This window comes from Vulpes vulpes, chromosome 13 (genome assembly GCF_048418805.1).
Source record: "Vulpes vulpes isolate BD-2025 chromosome 13, VulVul3, whole genome shotgun sequence".
NCBI lineage: Eukaryota > Metazoa > Chordata > Mammalia > Carnivora > Canidae > Vulpes > Vulpes vulpes.
The window spans coordinates 8,308,425-8,327,786 of record NC_132792.1 but is presented as its reverse complement, the minus strand read 5'-3'; the positions used below and the strand labels follow the sequence as shown (position 1 = coordinate 8,327,786).

The window sequence follows — 19,362 nt, the reverse complement described above, 5'->3', positions numbered from 1 at the left end:
TGCTGCTAGCATGATCCCTGGTAAGAGAGGGGAAGGTCAGGTGGAGACTGGGATCGGAGGCTGCACGGATAAAATAAAACACCTCCATCTTGAGGCGAAGGAGTCCACGGGCTTTACATTTTATTTATGTATTTATTTGTACTGTTTGTGAAGAGAAGCGTATCTGGAATAATAAACGTCGTCATTAACAAGCACCTACTATTTACTGGGTGCTTCAATGTACCTCTTCTCGGGCAAGCAGCCAGAAGGATCCTCATTGTAAGTGTCGAGGCAGCTCAGAAACATAGAGCATATTCTAAGTCTTTTTACTCTAGGAGGTGAGCCACTTCTCACCCTCATTTTATAAATGCAGGAGGAGCCAAGGCCCAGTGGAGTTACAGAAAATCCCCAGAGTCATACCAATAGAGTTTGGACTCCCACTAGGCTGGGTGAGTGCTGAACCTTTCCCTCCCCTCCTAGGCCACCTTATGTTGGCTCATTGGGCCACCTCAACAACCCGGAGCAGAGTCATGATTCTCCATAGTTTAGAAATGAGGAAACCGAGGCTCCAGGACAGCTGAGTGGCTTGGCCACCGTCATCGGCATGTGGTGCAGCAAAGACTTGAACCCAGGTCCGCCTGCTTCTGCTCTCTGCGGCACCTGCTCGTGCCCCTTCTCTCCCCCCTCCTCCTCCTCAGCATCACCAGTGGGGACAGAGCACCCGCCCTCTGGGGAACTGTAAGGGAGGGGATGCCCCGAAAGGCTCAGGTTGGGGAGAAGCCCACGCAGCCTCACGGCTTCCCTGCGGCACTTACTTTGCTGTGGGCGCAGATGGCCGAGCCCAGAAGCTTCCACGTGCCTCCCCGGCGGTCCATCCGCAGCATCCGCAGGATCTGCAGGAAGCGCAGGCTGCGCAGGGAGGTGGCCAGCACATTGCCCTGGTTTCCCACGGCAACCACGGGCACAGAGGCGATTAGCACGAAGATGTCTGGGGAGGAGGACAGAGAGGTGGAGGGGGGAGAAGGAAAAGGTCAGGTCAGGCAGTGGCAGTGGAGCTGTCCTAGGCACTGGCTGCCCACCCACGAATGCCTGCCGAGCACCCGGTGCTAGATGGGAGCTGGGACCTTTGCCCGTCGGCTCCTGTCCCCTGCTGGTGGAGGAGGGTCCCTGGGGTTGTTGACGTCCCACACTTCTGAGCTGCACTGTTGGGTGGTCTCCCTTGGCTTCAGGGAAGGCCCTGGAGTTGATCGTGGTAAAACGTGAGGCCCACCCATGAAGTGGGATGACTGTCCAGACGTGAAAATGTCCACCCCCGCCCCAGCTGTGAGTGAAAGCAGAGGAGCAGACGGGGTGACGGGCTTCTGGAACGGGCCCAGCTGGCTTCCGAAGCCAATAGCCAAGGATAGAGGAGTGTGCCCTGGTCCCTTCAGACTCCCTACAGCAGCCCCAACACCCATACCAATCATCTTTCCGCCACGCTGCCGAGGGTCAGCAGGTAAAAGGGACCCCATAGCCAAGTAAATGTGGGGAAAAATTGATTAAGCACGTTTTGTTACTTCTAGGAACCTTCAAGATGCTAATATGGACTGTGGCTCTCTGTTACACACAAGAAGTATAGCCTTTCCCCCAAAGATTTCGGTTGTAGGACTACTTTCCACAAGAGCATCGGGTTCTAAGGAAGACACTGGAAGAAATGTTTGTCCACTGGGTAAAGTCCAAGCTCCTGAAAACCCTGTGACCTGGCTCTTAGGGGCTTCTCAGAAGCAGGGCTCTCTCAGACCTCCATACCTTTGTGTGTGTTGGTGCCTCGGCTTGGAACAGGCCCCTCAATTCACACCTAGGTGTGTGTGCCATATCATGGTGTCCCTGAGATGCGCCTAACTTTCGGGAAAAGCTCGGTGTCAAACAGCTGGATACCAGTATGTCTGAATCCTCGGCCAGGCCTCTCTGTATCTGTGCAAAGTTATCCACTCACAATGTTTGTAGAAAACAAGACAAAACAAAACCTGGATGTGGAGTGAATGTGAGCCAAGTCTATGAGGCTCAGAGAGAAGGGGAGAGTCTGGCCCACATGGGCCCATTCGTGCCCCAAATGGCAGGGTCTGAGGCTGCCTTAGAGATGAAGGCCACTATGTTCTCTGACGGGATGACCACCCTCATGTCAAACATGCAGCAAACAGCAATGTTTCCCACAAGGGCCATGTTATGGGAGAAGTCGAGAGGAGGAGAGCAGAAAACACAGGCACCCAAGAAAGGAAGGCAGCCAGGATGGTTAATGCTGAGGATTGGCCTCGACTCTCTGGGGGAGGCTGGCCTCAGCTCTCGAGGGGAGCATGATGGGGAGCTCGGTCAAATCAGCCCCTCTTGGAGTGCAGACTGCTCCACGGGGAATGCTCTTGTTCTGGAAGATTCCAGGCTCCACACAACACTAGGATGTTCTCAAACTGGGTGAGAGCCTCTGAATTTGGGCACAGAGTCACCTCCCCTACCCCCTGCCACATGCACACACACATACACACACACACACACAGCTTCTGGTCAGCACTGAATAGGACTCTCGAAAGGAGAAAAAGAAGTCAGCTTAACATCTTGCAAAAGATCTGAAAGGAAGACAGAAGAAGAAAGGAAGGCAAGCCGGGGTTGCTATGGGCTGAATGCTCGCGTCCTCCCAAAATTCAGTTGCTGAGATCCTGGTCCCCAGTGGGATGGGCTTAGGAGGCAGGGCCTCGGGGAAGTGATGAGGTCGTGAGGGTGGAGCCCTCAGGAATGGGATCAGGGCCCTGATGGCAGTTTCTGAGGGCTCCTTCTCCCCTTCCATGGTGTGAGGACACAGCCAGGAGTCCTAGAAGTGGTCAGTCTGTGGCCCATAGAGGGACTAGACCAGGGCCCGGCACCCTGAGCTTAGACTTCGGGCCTCCAGAACTATGAGAAATGCAATTCTCTTGTTCATAAGAGAGACTGGGGAGCCCGTGGCACTGTGATAGTTGCCTGAATGGACTCTTAGTCCAGGAGCAGAAAGGGAAGGAGGAGAAAGAAAGAGAGAAGGTTAAAAAATACAAAAAAAAAAAATCAGTAACTACAAAGTCCTTCAAAATTGTGTGCATGCACACACACACACACACACACACACACACACACACACACACAGCCTCTCCTTGCATTAAACATTCTGAGTGATAAACAAAACCCTCAGGTGTCCAACCTCAGCAGCAGGTGGGAAGAAGGAAGAGCGGTTTCTGTCGGCTGCGAGGTGGTGCTGTCACCTGCACTGTAGGTGCAGTCAACCTACAAGCAAAGGCAGGGCACCCCTGGTTGTGCAGAGAGGAGTGCTGCCGCCAGGACAGAGGAGGGTTCCAGCTCTTCTTCCCCGGGCTGGCTATCCATACCCAAAGGGCTGCATTCAGTCCTGGGGGTCACTTTTTAAAAGGGCAGTGAGCGCACTCAGAGAAGAGCAAGTACGATGCTGAGAACACATGGAACAAGGTATAGCTGAAGCCACTCGGCCCGTTTCTCCACCGCTGGAGTGGAGACGGGAAATAGAATGGCTGAACTCAGATATCTGAAGAAAGTCGGAAGACTTAGGATGAAATAAATATGTTGAAAGGTGGTGAGCGCCCCGGGGCAGGAGGTATGCAAGCAGGTGACCGCTTGAAGGTTGCTATGAAGGAGACGGGAGCTTCAGATGGGAACACCCAGGTTCACGCTGCACCAGCCGGGGTAAGTGAAAGGGTCCACCTTCTCTGCTTAAGATGCCTGCACCCAGAGGAAAGGGCATCAGGGACCTCTCCCCAGAGCAATTCTGGTTCAAGACCCAGCCACGTGGTAGGGAGGGTGGGGCCACAGGTGCCTGTTTCTCCCAGACCTGGTGTTAGGATGGAATCTGCTGCTTCCTACCCAGGTGACTGGAAAATGACTCAGCACCGCGAGCCTTGGGGTGCCCCTCCCAAAAATGGGCATGACGTGGGCCATAAAGAAGTAATCCTCAACTAGCAGCGGTGTCACCCTCCCGCCCCCACTACAGCCAGTGTGGATGGGTGCAGGCAATTTCGGTTGTCACGATGACTGGCGGCTACGGGTCTAGGGCCTGGGGATTGCTCTGCGTCCTACAAAGAGCTGCTCCTTCACAGCCCAAGTGCCAAGAATGCCCCTTCCTCCCCCACCCACTTGGAATCACCGCCCTATAGAACCATTAAGAGGGTGAGCTGCTGAAGAAGGACTGGAGCAGCTCTTCCTCACGGAGGTAGGGTCGGAGGCTGCAGGGGCTTTCACAACCCCACGGGCTCCCCAGAAGAACGGTGGCTGCCTAAAATGTCCTCAGCCAAATGGTGCACCAAAACAGGGGGCAGTGGCTAGGGGGGACCAGGGCGCCCCCTGACCCGGGGTCAGGGCTTACCGAGCATGCACAGGGGCTTCCTGGCAAACTTCAGCCTTCCCCGCCAGCCTTTGTAGCGGCAGCAACATCCGGCAGCCCAGATCCTCAAAGCAAACTCCGCTCCAAAGATGAAAATAGCAAATGTTTCCTGCATTAAGAACATATGGAGAGACACGGATCAACCGGGAACCCAGTTGTCTGGGACCAGCGATTTCTGCTCTGAGGTTCTGAAGAGCGGGGTTTCTGTTGCTGTTGCTGTTTTGGTGGTGGAGCGAGGACGCTCTCAGCACCTCCTGCAGCCTCGGACAGCTCCCGCGTCCATGCTCATGTGTCAACGGTCCCTAATACCAGCCTTGCCAAAAGATTCCTTGCTTTTTCTCTTTGCTTTGATGCCAATGGATTTTTTTAAAGTCTACTTTCATGGATGAAAAGCCTCTATGTGCAGTTAAAGCGAAAAGAGAAGTATCAATGAAACACAGTCTGCTAGTCCCACCCAGTGCCTGGCCCCTGGTATTGCTAATTAGGGCCAGTGGTTACTTAGCTCAGCTCCTGGGCCGGGCACCCCGTGTAGCATTTTATATTATTCTCATTTTATGTTTTGAGAAACCAAGGCAGGGAGTAGTTAAACCAATTTCTCCAGAGTAGGACGTGGCAAAGAAGGACCCCCAGGCTGGTAACAAGGCTCAGAGCCCGTGTGCATCTGCTCCATGCTGGGCTGGCTCCCTGGACCTGGAGTCTCCTCTTTCCCTCCTGCCTCTCTTGTCAATCAGTCTTGGACACCTTTGTCCCCCTCTCTTTGGTGACCTCCTGAGACCTCTGGGGAGTTGCTGCTCCGTGATAATCCCTGAAACCTAGCTCCTGGAGCTAGATGGCTTCTCAGGATTCACCTGCTAAGGTGTTAGCATGAGACCCTGGAGACCGGAAACACCTGCCCTCAGAAGGCATTTGCTGAATCTGGCATCATGGATGACAGGCAAGGGGAAGGTTCTGCTATTTTGTAGACCCTAATGGTGGCTGGCAGAGATAAAACAAGCAGAGGCTCCAGGAGTGGGGACGTGGAGTTTTAATGCACAAATGGGATTTGGTACTTGGCCTTGAAGGGAGTCCAAGATCCTCAGGATTTAGGGAGAAAAGGCAGAGGCAGTTTCCAGCACAGAGCATGCCTTCATGTTAACGTTCAGAGGACTGAGAAGCTGAGGTTTCCAACATACGTGCATTGCTTTTTGCTTTGACCTTGTTTGTACCCTCCTGTCTTAGGTCTAGAATAATGAAGGCCATACCCTCCCCACCAGAGCCCATGGCAGATCTGACCGATTCATCCAGGCATTGCTTTCTCTTGGGTCTGGACTTGGCCAGAGACTCCAGGAAGCCAACACCAGTGGCACCCAAGGGCAGCCTCCTTGCTCTCAACTGTCAAAGTCCAACCAGAGGCACCTGCACCCCAGGAACAGCACCACGGTGGGTGCACAGTCTCACCAGTAACAGCAGCCAGTCTCCCGAAACAGTCTCGTACTCCCTGAACGTGGTCAGCACGGCCAGAATCAAGCATCCCAGGACAATGAGGAACCTGGAGGGAAGGAAGGAGGAAGCATGGAGTCCTGGCTGGCTCCAGAGACAGGCGTCAACCAGGATGAAGCTACAACTTCCGTCAGACATCAGCATGTGCTTTACTGGTCAGCCCGCTTAACTGCATGACAAACCTATGAGGCCTGTAGGAATTATTCTTCCCATTCAAGAAAGCAGATCTGAGGAAGGGTAAGCAATGTGCACGCTTCTGCTTTACCAGCTAGTTAGTGGAACCAGCTGGGGGGCTGCAGACACCTTCCAGACTAAGTTATCCCAAGCTTTGGTCAAGCAACAGGAATGAAAATAAATCAATAGAGTGTCTTGCACACAGAGGACAGTGATTCTTCAAACATATGAGAAACACTCTTGAAACAAATTCGTTCCAAAGCTTGATAAACTCAGCAAGAGCCTCTGCAGCGATGGCTTTGTATTATTCCTTCCACAGTCAGTGGTTACTAGAGGAAATGAGCTCTTTCATCTGGGGCCCTTCGGAATTTTTTTTGAAATTACAAAGTGTTCTTCATACTAGAAACAATAGGACCCGCCGCAGTGATGGACGCAGAATGCTGGTCCTGGAAAAGTCACAGGGAGGTCATATGGCTCATGCCCCTGCCTCAGGCTAGGAGCAAACTGCAAATGATCCTTTGAGGTTCTTATCTACATAAATGCAGCTGGTCGGGAGGATAGGGAGAGGGGGAGCCTGTAGTGCATGTGTGTTCATGCGTGTGCATGCTTCATCCTATCAGCAAAGAACAATGGCTCTCCGCCCCCTCCAAGAAGAGTCTCTGGTTCAAGGCCCAGCACCAGGCTCCCTAGGGTTCATGGGTGAGGCTTGGAACAACATACTCCAAGTCCTTCTGCTCTATGAGATCGGACTCTCCAGCCTGCTGGATCCCACCCCACGCTTTGCTGGCTTGCTTGTGTAAGTGGGTATCCACGTGTGCGTTCATTCATTCACTCACTCATTCATTCCTTCCATATTTATATGGCAGGCACTGGGGACAGAGTTGGGATTCCCTGATGAATAGGCTGGATCTGTCCTCATGAGCTCACAGTCTAGCCAAACACAAAGGTATCCCATGCTATGATGGTTACCACCATGATGTAAGGAGGTTTGGAAATGTCTGCTCCTGGCCTTGGCTGGGGATCCAAGTCCTGGCTCTGACCCGTGGTAATCCTGATCACATTTTCTGATCAATAATAAGCCTGCCAGGGATCCCTGGGTGGCGCAGCGGCTTGGTGCCTGCCTTTCGCCCAGGGCGCGATCCTGGAGACCCGGGATCGAATCCCACGTCGGGCTCCCGGTGCATGGAGCCTGCTTCTCCCTCTGCCTGTGTCTCTGCCTCTCTCTCTCCCTCTGTGTAATTATCATAAATAAATAAATAAATAAAATTAATAATAAGCCTGCCGATCTGTAGACCTGAACTGATATTTTTAACCTTGTCTAGGAATCTGAACCAGAATTTCAATTCCCCATTGTGTTTGGCCATTTTACTTCAATTAATGACTCCGGACCCATGCCTGGAATCTGCCTACCCCGCATCCCAAATCTTCTCAGGTAGTGATGATGATGATGGTAGTGATGGTGGTAATGACATCAACTTCCACACCACCCATTAGTGTGCACCTACCCCTCGTCACTTTACATCTATCCGCTCATCCTCACAACTAGTTCCCAGGGTAGACATGAACTTTTTGGAGATGAAGAAATTCATCAGAAGGATTCACTGCCATCTGGATAATTGTGTTGTCAGTTAAAAAGACTACAGAGCGTGGAGTCCAAAGATACAGGATCAAAGGGTACTTTCTATGTGATCTTGAGTAGCTCACTGACCTTGGGAACCCCAATGATCACACTCATAGAATGGGAATGATGGGTCAGCCGGAAGATCATGGCTATTGTGAGGACCATAGGAGATAATGGATGGGGAGTCATTTGGTCAACTGTACAGGATCATGCAGATGATGCCTGGTGCTGTCCCATTCCACACACTCATTACTGGCTGGTTCCCCAGCAGGCCCTGGGGACTGGGCTCTTGAATGATTCTGCAAATCCACATTAGGTCAAAACTTCATTTTATTCATTCATAGGCTCTGGAGATATAAACCCTAGATTACAATTCCCTTCCTCCTCTTGTGCTGTGTCATCTTAGGCAAGTTACACAGCCTCTCAGTGTCTTGGCTTCCTTGTCTAGAAAACGAACCCAATAAAAGTGACCATGTCCTCAATCATTCAATGATTCAATACTCTGTGTCGGGTGCCTAGAAGAGTGCCTTCACTAAGTGTCAGTGATTATTTTATTTTGATTTGATATCAATGTATCGAGTGCCTCTTGTATCCCAGGCAGAGCCCTGGTTTTAAGGATACGAACATGAATAGAACTTAGCCCTCATTTTCAAGGATGTCCTAGTGCAGTGCAGATTATGATCTGAGTGTCCACCACATGCTTTGGGAGTACGAGGTTGAAAGCATCCAAGAGGCTGTAGCCAAGGGGTGGGAAGTATATTTGAGGCTTGGCTGGAGCTGACTGCCATGTCTCAGTTTACCCAGGACATTCCCCCATTTTATGTGTGTTGACCTGGATTATGCCCCCCGAGGCATCGTGAATGACATGTGCACATGCAGAGAGTGCAAAAGTTTACAGACACAAAACCTGGCTCAACCTTCTCCTTTAGCCTGGGCTGTGGGCCTCTGATGATCTGGCCTCGCTGTCCTCACAGCCTTATCTTCTGCTGCTTCGCCACTCCCAGGCCAGTCGTCCTGAATGAGGGCATTTCCTCCGACCCCCTGAGCCTATGAGTGCCTGTCTCAGTGCTCTTCCCTGCCCACTGCTCCCCAACCCGCCCCCCCCCGCCCAATTCTCCTGCTGATGCTTTGACACCACCAGTCATGACTTGCCCCAGGAGACTTCCATGACCTCGGCTGCTCTCTGCATGTTCCCCAGTGTGTCCTCTCCCCTGGGATCACAGAGCACCGCCTGCATTTCTATTCTGGTATTGATCATAACCCATTATCATTTTGTAATCATTTACTTGCATTGTGTATTAATTAAAACATATTATCTTAACCACGTTATGAACCTGCTGAGTTTGAGGTTCAAGTGGAAACATTCAGCAGGCTGATCAAAATTCGAGCCTAAAGCTTAGGGAAGAGGTTGGGGCTGGGGATCTAAGTTCCTTTCAGCTCTTGCAGTCTGTGATTTGATTTTTTATTTTTATTTTTATTTTTTAAATTTTTTATTGGAGTTCAATTTGCCAACATACAGCATAATACCCAGTGCTCATCCCATCAAGTGCCCCCCTCAGTGCCCGTCACCCAGTCACCCCCACCCCCCGCCCACCTCCCTTTCCTCCATCCCTTGTTCGTTTCCTAGAGTTAGGAGTCTCTCATGTTCTGTCTCCCTTTCTGATATTTTTAGAGCCAGCAAAGGGGATCATTTGGCCCTAACCAGTAGCAAAATAAATGCAGTTTCAGCCGGATTCTCGGCGGTCCAGGGTTGCAGAACCAGACGGTAGCCAGCAGGCGGCAGCAAATGCCCAGTGGAGCGCTGCATTTTCTCACATCTCAAGGAATTCAAAAGCAACCTGTAGCCTCAGGAATTTAACTTTCTGAGATTGCAGAACAACCATTAATTTACAAAGCTAAGAGCAGCAAGGAGCCCTTCTTGATCGGGGAAGGGGAAAATGCTCTTTGGTCCTTCACACTTTTCAATTTACTCTTAAGATATGCGCTTGAGTGAGTTTGAGCTCCAAACAGGGTCTTCCCTTCTCCCACTGCTTTGGCTTTCTCACTCCCCCGCGCTTCACCAACGATTCTTCTACATCCTCTGTCACTTTCTTAAAGTTTCCTATATTTTAATTCCAGTGCAGTTAACACACAGTGTGATATTAGTTTCAGGTGTACAGTATAGTGATTCAACACTTCCCTGCATCACCCCATGCTCATGAAGACAAGTGCATCCTTAACCCCCATCCCCTCACCCACCTCCACTCTGGTAACCATCAGTTTGTTCTCTATAGTTAAGTGTCTGTTTGGGGGTTCGGTTTTTTTGTGGGTTTTCTTTTTTTGGTTTGTCTCTTTCTCTTTTCCTTTGTTTTGTTTCTTAAATTCCACATGAGTGAAATCATCTGACTTACTTTGCTGAGCATAATATTCTCTCCAGCTTCCTCCATGTCGTTGCAAATGGCTAGATTCCATTCTTTTTATGGCTGAATAATATTCCATTGTGTGTACATATATACACATATATGCATAGTACATCTCCTTTTTTTAAATTTTTTTATTTATTTATGATAGTCACAGAGAGAGAGAGAGAGGCAGAGACATAGGCAGAGGGAGAAGCAGGCTCCATGCACCGGGAGCCGGATGTGGGATTCGATTCCGGGTCTCCAGGATCGCGCCCTGGGCCAAAGGCAGGGGCCAAACCGCTGCACCACCCAGGGATCCCCATAGTACATCTTCTTTATCTAGTCCTCTATCGATAGACACTAGGGCTGCTTCCATAGTTTGGCTATTGTGAATAATGCTGCTATCAACATAGGGAGGGGTACATGTTTGAATTAGTGTTTTCATATTCTTTGGGCAAATACCCAACAGTGTGGCTGCTGGATCATAAGGTAGCTCTATTTTTAATTTATTTGCAGAGCATCCACACTGTTTTCCACAGTGGCTGCACCAGTTTGCTTTCCCATCAACAGTATAAGAGGGTTCTCCTTTCTCCACATTTTTGCTGACACCTGTCGTTTCCTGTGTTGTTGATTTCAGCCATGTCCCCCCTGTGATTCCTGCTCTGCAACTATGTGTCTCCTTCACCTGACTTTCCTTTGACTTCTCCTCCTCTCCCTCTCTCTCCTCCCTCTGCTCCTTGCCTAGGCCAGCAGGATGGGTCAGGGTTTGTGCTGGAAGTCTGGGGGAGAGCCAGCAGCTGTCTTCCTGTCTGCGGGGTACCTGGCTGTGTTGGCAAAGGAGGCTTGTCGGGCTCAAAGATCTCAGACACTCCCTTGCCCTCCAATCACACACCACCTCCTACATGCTTCCACCCACATCCTCCTCTGCGTCTTCCATCCAGCCAGGGATGTGGAAGATGGGGGAGGAGGCTGCTTTGAAGCTGCAATTGGTGTCTCAAGCATAGGGGTCCAGGCCTTTCTGACACCAAACTTCTGCTGGGCCACAGGTCTGCACAGGCAAATGTGACCCAGGAATCACAGGGGTACCCGGGATTCCCTGTGCCCCCTTCTCAGCCAGGCCTAGACTCCCTTATAGGAAAAAAGCTGGGCCCGCTGGGAATGAGTGCCTAACAGTCAAGTATTACCTCACAGCTTCCCTCGTGGTGGGACAAGCAGGTGGTGAAAACTCTGGAATTGATCTAATAATTTGTGCATCATTTTCTCTTTTACTCCTGCGAGGTGGGGTCTCTGTCATCATTATATTTGCATCCCCACACATGAGGAACCGAGCCTCTAGGCTCAGGCAGTGGAGTCACAACATGAGTAGGAGCAGTGCTGAAAGTGGCCACGAGGCCTGCAGGGAGACTCTGGGGGAAGAGGCAGGGCACAGGCAGCCAGATACTGGGGAGGGGGCCGCCAGCTTGCAGTTCAGCGGGCAGGGAGGACAAGCCTATCCCTTCTCCTCTGGACTCCCAGGTTGAGAAGAGAAACTCTCAGTTCTCTTTCTGGGAAGTTCGCCAAGATCCTGGCTGGCTCCTGCTCCAATGACACTAGCTCAAGGATGGCCTTTGGAGTGCCTGAAGCTTGCCAGAGGTCCTAGGGGGAGGGAAGGAAGACAGCAGCTAACTGGACTCTCCACCTTATGATCCTTGTCTGTGTGCCATTAAGTGGGGATGTGGAGAAATAGTCTCCCTGGCCAGGTGGAGGGAGAACTGAATCCTCTAACAGAGCAGGTGTTGCTAACACCATACTAAGCCCACATGTCCTGATCCTCAGCTAGCACCACTGGTGCTTGCTCCTAAGTAGAAAATACAACCCCTCAGACTACATCAGAATCCTACTGACCCTCAAGCGAAATGCCCCAAAGGTAGAGCACCCACTATGTGTCAGGGATTTCCTTATTCCCTATGAATACGTCCAACAGCCTCTTTGAATCACAGTGACTGCTATCTTGCTGGTAGATTCTCTCTCTTGCTGGCTTTGATGAAGCAAACTGCCATGGTGGACAGGCCCCTGTGGAACTGAAAGGTGACCTTTAGCCAATGCCAGCAAGGAACAAAAGACTCAGTCCACCAGTCCCTAAGGAACTGAATTCTCCTAACAACCACCAAAGGCAGCTTGGAAGAGGATCCTTCACCAGTCACACCTTCATGTGAGACCTCGGCCCTGGCTGACACCTTCACTGTAGTCTTGGTGAGAAACTCTGAGCAGAAGTCTCAGGTAAGCAGTGCCTGGATCCCTGCACCACAGAATCTTAGATGATACATGTGTTAAGCTGCTAAATTTTGTGGTAGTTTGTTATGCAGTAATAGATAACTAATACTGGTTAAGCAAGATCTGAATCCTGGCTCACCACCTAGAAACTAGATGACCTTGGACAAGTTTATTTTTCTGAGCCTCAGTGTCTCATCTATAATGCAGGAGTGACCACACAAGGGATTTTTGTTTTCTTATTCTGTACCCCAATCTTTATAGCTAAGGGACTGCAGAGCAGCAAAAATCCTCATAAGCAAAACACACTTCTGTAAGGAGGTCTCTATGCAAACATCCTGGATGACTGAGCAGCAGCTTATATCCTGCATGTGCATGGCTTTGCAGGTCTCTGCCTCGTCCTATCAGGTGTAGCATCCAATAGCACAATGTGAACCATTTGCACAGTGAAAAGGCAAAGCTTACAAAAGATGCAAGATTTCATGAAGTTGATGGACATGATGATGGAGAGGTGTTCTAAATACGGCAAAGCCATTAACAAGTGACAATCTTACTCCAACAATTAAAGACAAATCAATTGATACTTCAAAGGATTAAAAATCTCATATAATCCTTCCCCCTAAATGTTGAGGAGATAAAATGTGAAGTCATATTGTATTATCTTAGAATTTGGCTATAGAAAATATACCCTCAAATTAACACTCGATTCAGTCTTTGTTCATCCTGAAAATGAGAGCATAGTTGCAATTATAACCTATCTTTTATTAATTATGAGATTCAATAAACACATTTTTGTCTTTTAATTATATATATATATATTTTGTGATAAAGTACTAATGAGGTATTTTCTTCACTGTTTGGTATGAGGTCGGGTCCCATTTCGAGCAGATTCTCTTTAAGTAGATCTTCACCAATTCCCATGAACTATGGAATAATGGGACTCTCTAAACCTGCCTCATGGGATGGGCATAGGGATTAGAAGAGAATCATGTAGGTGAAACCTCTAGAATTTTGGGAAACAGCTGGCATTCAGCAGATGTCACTTTCTTACCCACTTTCCTTCTCATTTTATGCTCAGAGAGAAGAGCTGAAAAACTGACATCAATAATATATAGGGGAAAAACACTTTGTCTTTAAAAACTTCCATGTTCCTGAAATGAGGCAAGAATATCATACACAAATAACCACCCACAAATCTGTATCTATAGCTGTATATACAAAATAGATCCACACATGCATAACGTAGAAGATGACGGTTTTGACCATTTAAACCAGGAATTAGCAAACTATGGCCCTCGGGCCAAATCCAGCAGGCTGCTAATTTCTGCAATTTTTTTTTTTAATACCACAGCCACACTTATTTGTTTACATATTATCTGTGGCTGTTTTTGTAGTGCTGAATAGCTGCAGGAGAGACTGTCTGTCCCACAAGCCTAAAATACTTACTCTCCAGCCCTTTAAGAGAAAGTTTCCCGACTCCTGACTTATGTTAAGAACCAAGGGCAATTTAACTGTACCATGATCACCTGATGAGGCATTCCAAATCTGATGCGGTGCAGAAAAAAATATTTTAAGACTTAAAAGTAAGGGATTTAATTTTTAAAAACACCTTTGTTGAGCTGGGTCACATAATATTTAACATGATTAGAGGAATACATGGAACTATATGCAGGTTTATGGAGGAAAAAAGGACAAATTCAGGGAAAAGAATACAAATTATGAATAAAAACTCACACAAGGCCACCATTTAAACCACCATTGGTTTCATGGTGAATCTGCCTCTGGAAACATCCATGTAAGTTTTGTAGTGTGCTACCATGTGTTTTTTTCTTGAGTGTCCCTCTTATTAATTTTTTAAAAAAGATCTATTCACTTATTTGAGAGAGAAAGAGAGGGGGGCATGCATTCAGGGAAGAACAGAGAGGGAGGGAGAGGGACAAGCAGACTCCACGCTGAGTATGGAGCCTGACACAGGGCTCGATCCCAGGACCCTGAGATCATGACCTAAGCTGAAACCAAGAGTTAAATGGTTAACTGACTGGAGCCATCCAAGAACCCACTACTTGTGGTTTTTAAACAAGGCAACAGCCCTGTGTGAACTCACTGTTGCTGCCCTAGGAGCATTTCTCTGGATGGTACTAACTGCATTACTTTGGGCCGCAGGGCAAACTTCTCCATGACCTGACCAAATGTCATGGGGACCTCCTGTCAGGGAACAGTCTGCGCCCTGGAGCCCAACATGCTAGGGTCTCGAGTTGACCTTACTACCAGGCTTCCATCTCCTCATGCGTAGGGTAGGAATGAAGTGCCAGCTACTTATTAGGGTTCAATAGCAAAAAGATATAAAATGCTTAGAGGCAGGCAGTGGACACTCAGTAATTAGCACTTTCCTTCCAATTTGCCCATTTACCAAATATTTATAATAGAGAGCATACCTTTGGGAATCAGGCATGGAATGAGTTTAAATCTTGACTATACTATTTACCACTATGTGGTGTTAGGTATGTAACTTAATCTGTCAGGTCCTCCAATCCCTTGAGTTCATCATGGGGATAATTATTCAACCTCACGGAGTTGCTGCAAGGACTGAAGTACCTCACTTTTTTCATCTATAAAATGGGATAATAAAATGTTAGGCTATGCTTAATAAACGTTAGTGATCATTAATGTGATTGTTATTTTCTATTATTCTGTAAACCATGAAGCCTGGGGAATTTGTAATTTCTCAATGGGAAGAAATTGCTATTAATACAATACATTTGGAATTCATTAGACATGTGTCATCTTTGGGTAACTACCAAGCGACACTATTAATTGTAAGACATGTAATTTTATAAACTACTAAAAAAAAAAAAAGGAAGCTGCCAAATAAATTATGACAGCCACTTCACATCCTCATTTCAAAGATGTTAAAATGGGGGAAAATATGAATTCAGAATTGGTAAAGCAAAGATAGGTAACATTGTCTTATAACCAAGTCTTTGGAAACCCTTTGACCAGGACAAGGTGTTAACATGTGACTCAGATGTGTCTGTCGGAGGGGCTGGAAGCAGATCTGTCCCCAGCACTAACGGAGCACACCCATTAAAGTCTGGATCCATAGTTTATTTGGGCCAAGCTCTTCTAGTTTTATTGGAGCTGTTATAACTCTGAGTTTTTCTGACTCTCCACATATTTCACTGGAAATAAACTCTCCTATTTTCATGGAATGAGACCTGCTGGGGCTCACCTAAGCTAGCAGAGCAATGGAATCAGGAGCTGAGACTTGGGAATCCCATCTGTGTACTGAAGTGTGGCAGGCTTTACTCCTTTTTTGGACTTGACCCTATCCCAGGCACTCCTGTTTATAATGACCTCTATTTGGGTCTGGATTACCCTTGTGAACTGTAGAACTTTCAGCAAGATGCTTCATCTTTCTGAGCCTCAGCTCTTTTATTTGAAGATTTAGAAATGAGGATGCAAAGGGCTTCTCACAGAGCTATGATGAGTACTCATTGGGGTAGGGTATGTGGGTGCCCAGTGGCTCTGCAGCCAGAGTGCCAAGTGCCTTTCTGACCCTTCCCACTCCTGCAGGTATGCCTGACACTACAGGAAATTATGCCCATTCTTCCTCTGATGTACTATCATACATCTTGTCTACTTCTCTGTCTCTATGACCAATGCCCTTGTCAAGCCACATTGTTTTTCCCCCTGACCCTCCAGCAGTCTCCTGACAGCACTCCTGTGGTCCTTTACTGCTTCCTCTCCAATCCCTCTTGGGAGGGTCAAAGCTATCCTTCCTAGCATCATTTCCATCACTCCTCATCCTCCATACACACAGAGTTTAGCATCATCTGAACAATTTGGTTCATTAGAAAGAGAAAATCCCTAGGAGATAGGGCAATTTGGGTTTGGATTCTGGATTACATTTCCAGCCAGGTGCACTTGGTCACGCTGTCTTGCCTTTGAAAATCTCAGTCTCCTTATTTATACAATGAGGCTAATAAAATGCCAGGGTGGACATGTGCCAGGGTGCTGTGATCCCAGTGCAAGTAAAGAGTGAACATCAGTGAACATTGGTCAGTTGCAAACTCCTTCCCACCATTCCCAGTGCCTGAAGTGCAGACCTCTCTCATTTTATCTGTCAACTTTCAACCATGCTGATCAGATCATATCATCTTACAGAGCTTTCCTGTATGCACAGTGTTCCCAGTGCCTGAAGTGCAGACCTCTCTCATTTTATCTGTCAACTTTCAACCATGCTGATCAGATCATATCATCTTACAGAGCTTTCCTGTATGCACAGTGTATCCTCAGAAAAACAAAACAAAACAATATTTCTTTTATGCTGCCCATCTAGGAAAGTGGACCCTAGAACATTGGAGAAAATGCAAAACTACATTTCCACTGAGGCTACTTTACCAGGGCCATTTTTATTGACTTTTTCATAATTTCTTTAAGACCTCATCACAGAACACATAGCATCAGAGAGCTGGATGAGGCTGGGTGGTGCTCATCATCAAAAGAGGTAAGAAAGTAAGCCCTGAGAAATCAGAAGAGAAACAGCAGGGAATTTCTTTGCTTTGTTTCAGGAGTCTGCATGACATTATAGGGTGGGAAAAACAAAGGCATGATTAAAAAATCCATAAGCCTCAACTAAAAGTCCAATCAGCTTTGTGAACAAAATAGTCTTTGTTTCACACTGTGAATGTTTGAGGTCTGAATCCATCCTTCCAGAGATACCCACACCACCATAGGAATGGTACTGAACCACCTCCAAAGGATGTTTAATTTAACAAACACATGCAGAGCACCTACTATGCTGTGAATACGTGGTCTTTATCCTAGTTTCTGGCACAAAGCTCTAAACCCCTTTTAATTTCCTAAGTGAGGAGAGTAATTGAGGTGACTTTTGGACACTATAGTTGGGAGCTGGTGGCCAGGAGAATGAACCATGTGGTCAGAGGGCTGGAACATCCACCCCCCTCACCTCCAACCACTGGGTGAGGCAGGAGGGCTGGAAATGGAGTTCAATCACTGATGACCAATGATTTAATCAATCATATCTATGTAATGAAGTCTCCATAACAACCTCAAGGGACTAGGTTCAGAGAGCTTCTGGGTTGGCCAACATGGGAAGAGCAGCATACCTGGAGAGGCCATAGAAACTCTGTGGCTTTCTTATATCTCACCTTGTGCATTTCTTTGTCGCTAAGATAGCTGTTCCTAAGTTATATCCTCTTATAATAACCTGGTCAAATGTTTCTGTTTCTATGAACTGATCTGGCAAATTAATGGAACCCAAGGAAAGGGTCATTAGAATCCTTAATCTATACAGCCATGAACACAAGTGACAACCTGGAGTTTTGATTGGTGCCTAAAATGAGTCATGGGGGGTGGTCTTGTAGGACTGAGCCCTTAAACTATGGAATATGGTGCTATCTTCATGTAGATGGTGTTAGAATTGAGTTAAGTTGTAAAAGAGAATTGTTTGGACTGTGAGGACCCTTGTGCCCCCCCACCGTGAAATGGAATGGGGTGCAGACCTCTTCTAAGTGCATTTTTGAAGCATTTATATGTATGAAGCACTAAAGACAGTAGTAGGGTCAGAATGTACTTGACCATCAGAGACTGTCTGCCATCCCTAGCCCTTCCCCTTCAAGTTTTTGTGACCCAGGCAAATTATTGCATTCCTCTTTGCTTCCTCATTTGTGCATTGGGGACACCAATGTCCACCTTGCAGGACTGCAGCCCAGACTGGCAAGGAAGGATGCAAAGTCCCTAGATGCACACTCTGGTAGGTGGAAGGTTCCATGTGTGCTCAATGGTAATGTGGTTGTGACAGCAGGTATTGGGCACAGTACCTGCTTCCAGGGAGGCCAGAGTAGAACCTGTCTAGAGGAGCCATACTTATAGATGTTGCAGTGTAGGGTTATTGCTAGCTCACCCAGAAGGATGGGAAGATCCAGTAAAGGCTCCCCAGCTGCCCTTTCCCAAGCTTACATGGAGAGAGTCTTTGGTCTAAGAGGGTGGAAGGTAAGAAGGTGATGGGGGAATGGCAAACAGGCTGCATGGTTTCCCTTTACCCCTCCTTCCTTCCAGAAGGATAGAGGCATCTCTGTCCTAGGCTCACAGTGATGTCAGCATTGCTTCTCCTGTCCTGGGTCATGTGTCTTCCATCTGAGCTATAAGGATCTCCTGAGAAGATTTGAAGTGTGTAGATCAGAGTCTAGAGTCTGGAGTGTGTGCTCTAGGACACCCCTGTCACCTCTGCTCCCAGGGGCTTTCAGCCCTCCATTGCTGCCCAACAGCCTTTTCTTGTGCATTTCTCACAGCAGGTCCAAAGGGTTTCAGCCTCTCACTGATTCCTGGTCACTTTGCTTACAGTCAGATCCTTCCATCCTGGATATTTCTAGCCCTCTTGCATTTAAAAGACTCAATTCACAAAAGATATTCTGAAGTGAATGATGTAGACCAAAATAAAAGAATCACCATATTTAATTCGAAGCCTAACAAATCAACTCTTTTCTTCCCCCCTCATGCATCCCTTTTCCAGCCCAAGGACACAGGCATATACAATTTTTACATATTGCTTTGTCACAACATTATGTTCTACATTTTATCTTATTAAAGCATAAATAGTCTTCCACTTAGCTATAAAATATTCAAAACAATCATGTTTAATGAAAGAGCAGCATTCAATGACATCAGTGCACTGAAATATATATAACTAGTCTCTCATTGCTAGATATTTGGGTTTATATCGCTTCCAGTTCTGTGTCATTATAAATAATGCTAGAGTAAATATCTTTGCACGTATAATTTTTTTCTCATTGAGGACCAATTCCTTACAATAAATCTCCAGTATATTCGGCTTTGAACATTTGTATGAATTCTTGAGGCATCCTGCCAGAGGATTCTAAAAGGTTACATGACTTTACAATGTCCCTAGGAACACATAAGGACCCTGTTTTCACCCAGTTTTACCAGCAATGGTTATTACCATTTGCTAATGGACTTGCTGCTAGTTTAAGAGGTATAAAATGGCACCTGGGATTTGCATTTTAACAGAGAATAGAGCCTTGCAC

At 47.5% G+C, this 19,362-nt stretch overlaps 1 protein-coding gene across 1 annotated transcript in view; it reads right to left on the bottom strand.

Annotated features, from left to right (window-relative positions):
• The window catches only part of KCNQ3 (potassium voltage-gated channel subfamily Q member 3), a 298,069-nt gene that overhangs the window by 50,235 nt on the left and 228,472 nt on the right, over positions 1–19,362 (bottom strand). The window contains exons 2-4 of the mRNA XM_025993503.2: positions 5,828–5,918; positions 4,373–4,499; positions 795–967 (exon numbers count right to left, since the gene is read on the bottom strand). Of these exons, the coding sequence (XP_025849288.2) occupies positions 795–967; positions 4,373–4,499; positions 5,828–5,918 (391 nt within the window). The remainder of the gene's footprint in view (positions 1–794; positions 968–4,372; positions 4,500–5,827; positions 5,919–19,362) is intronic.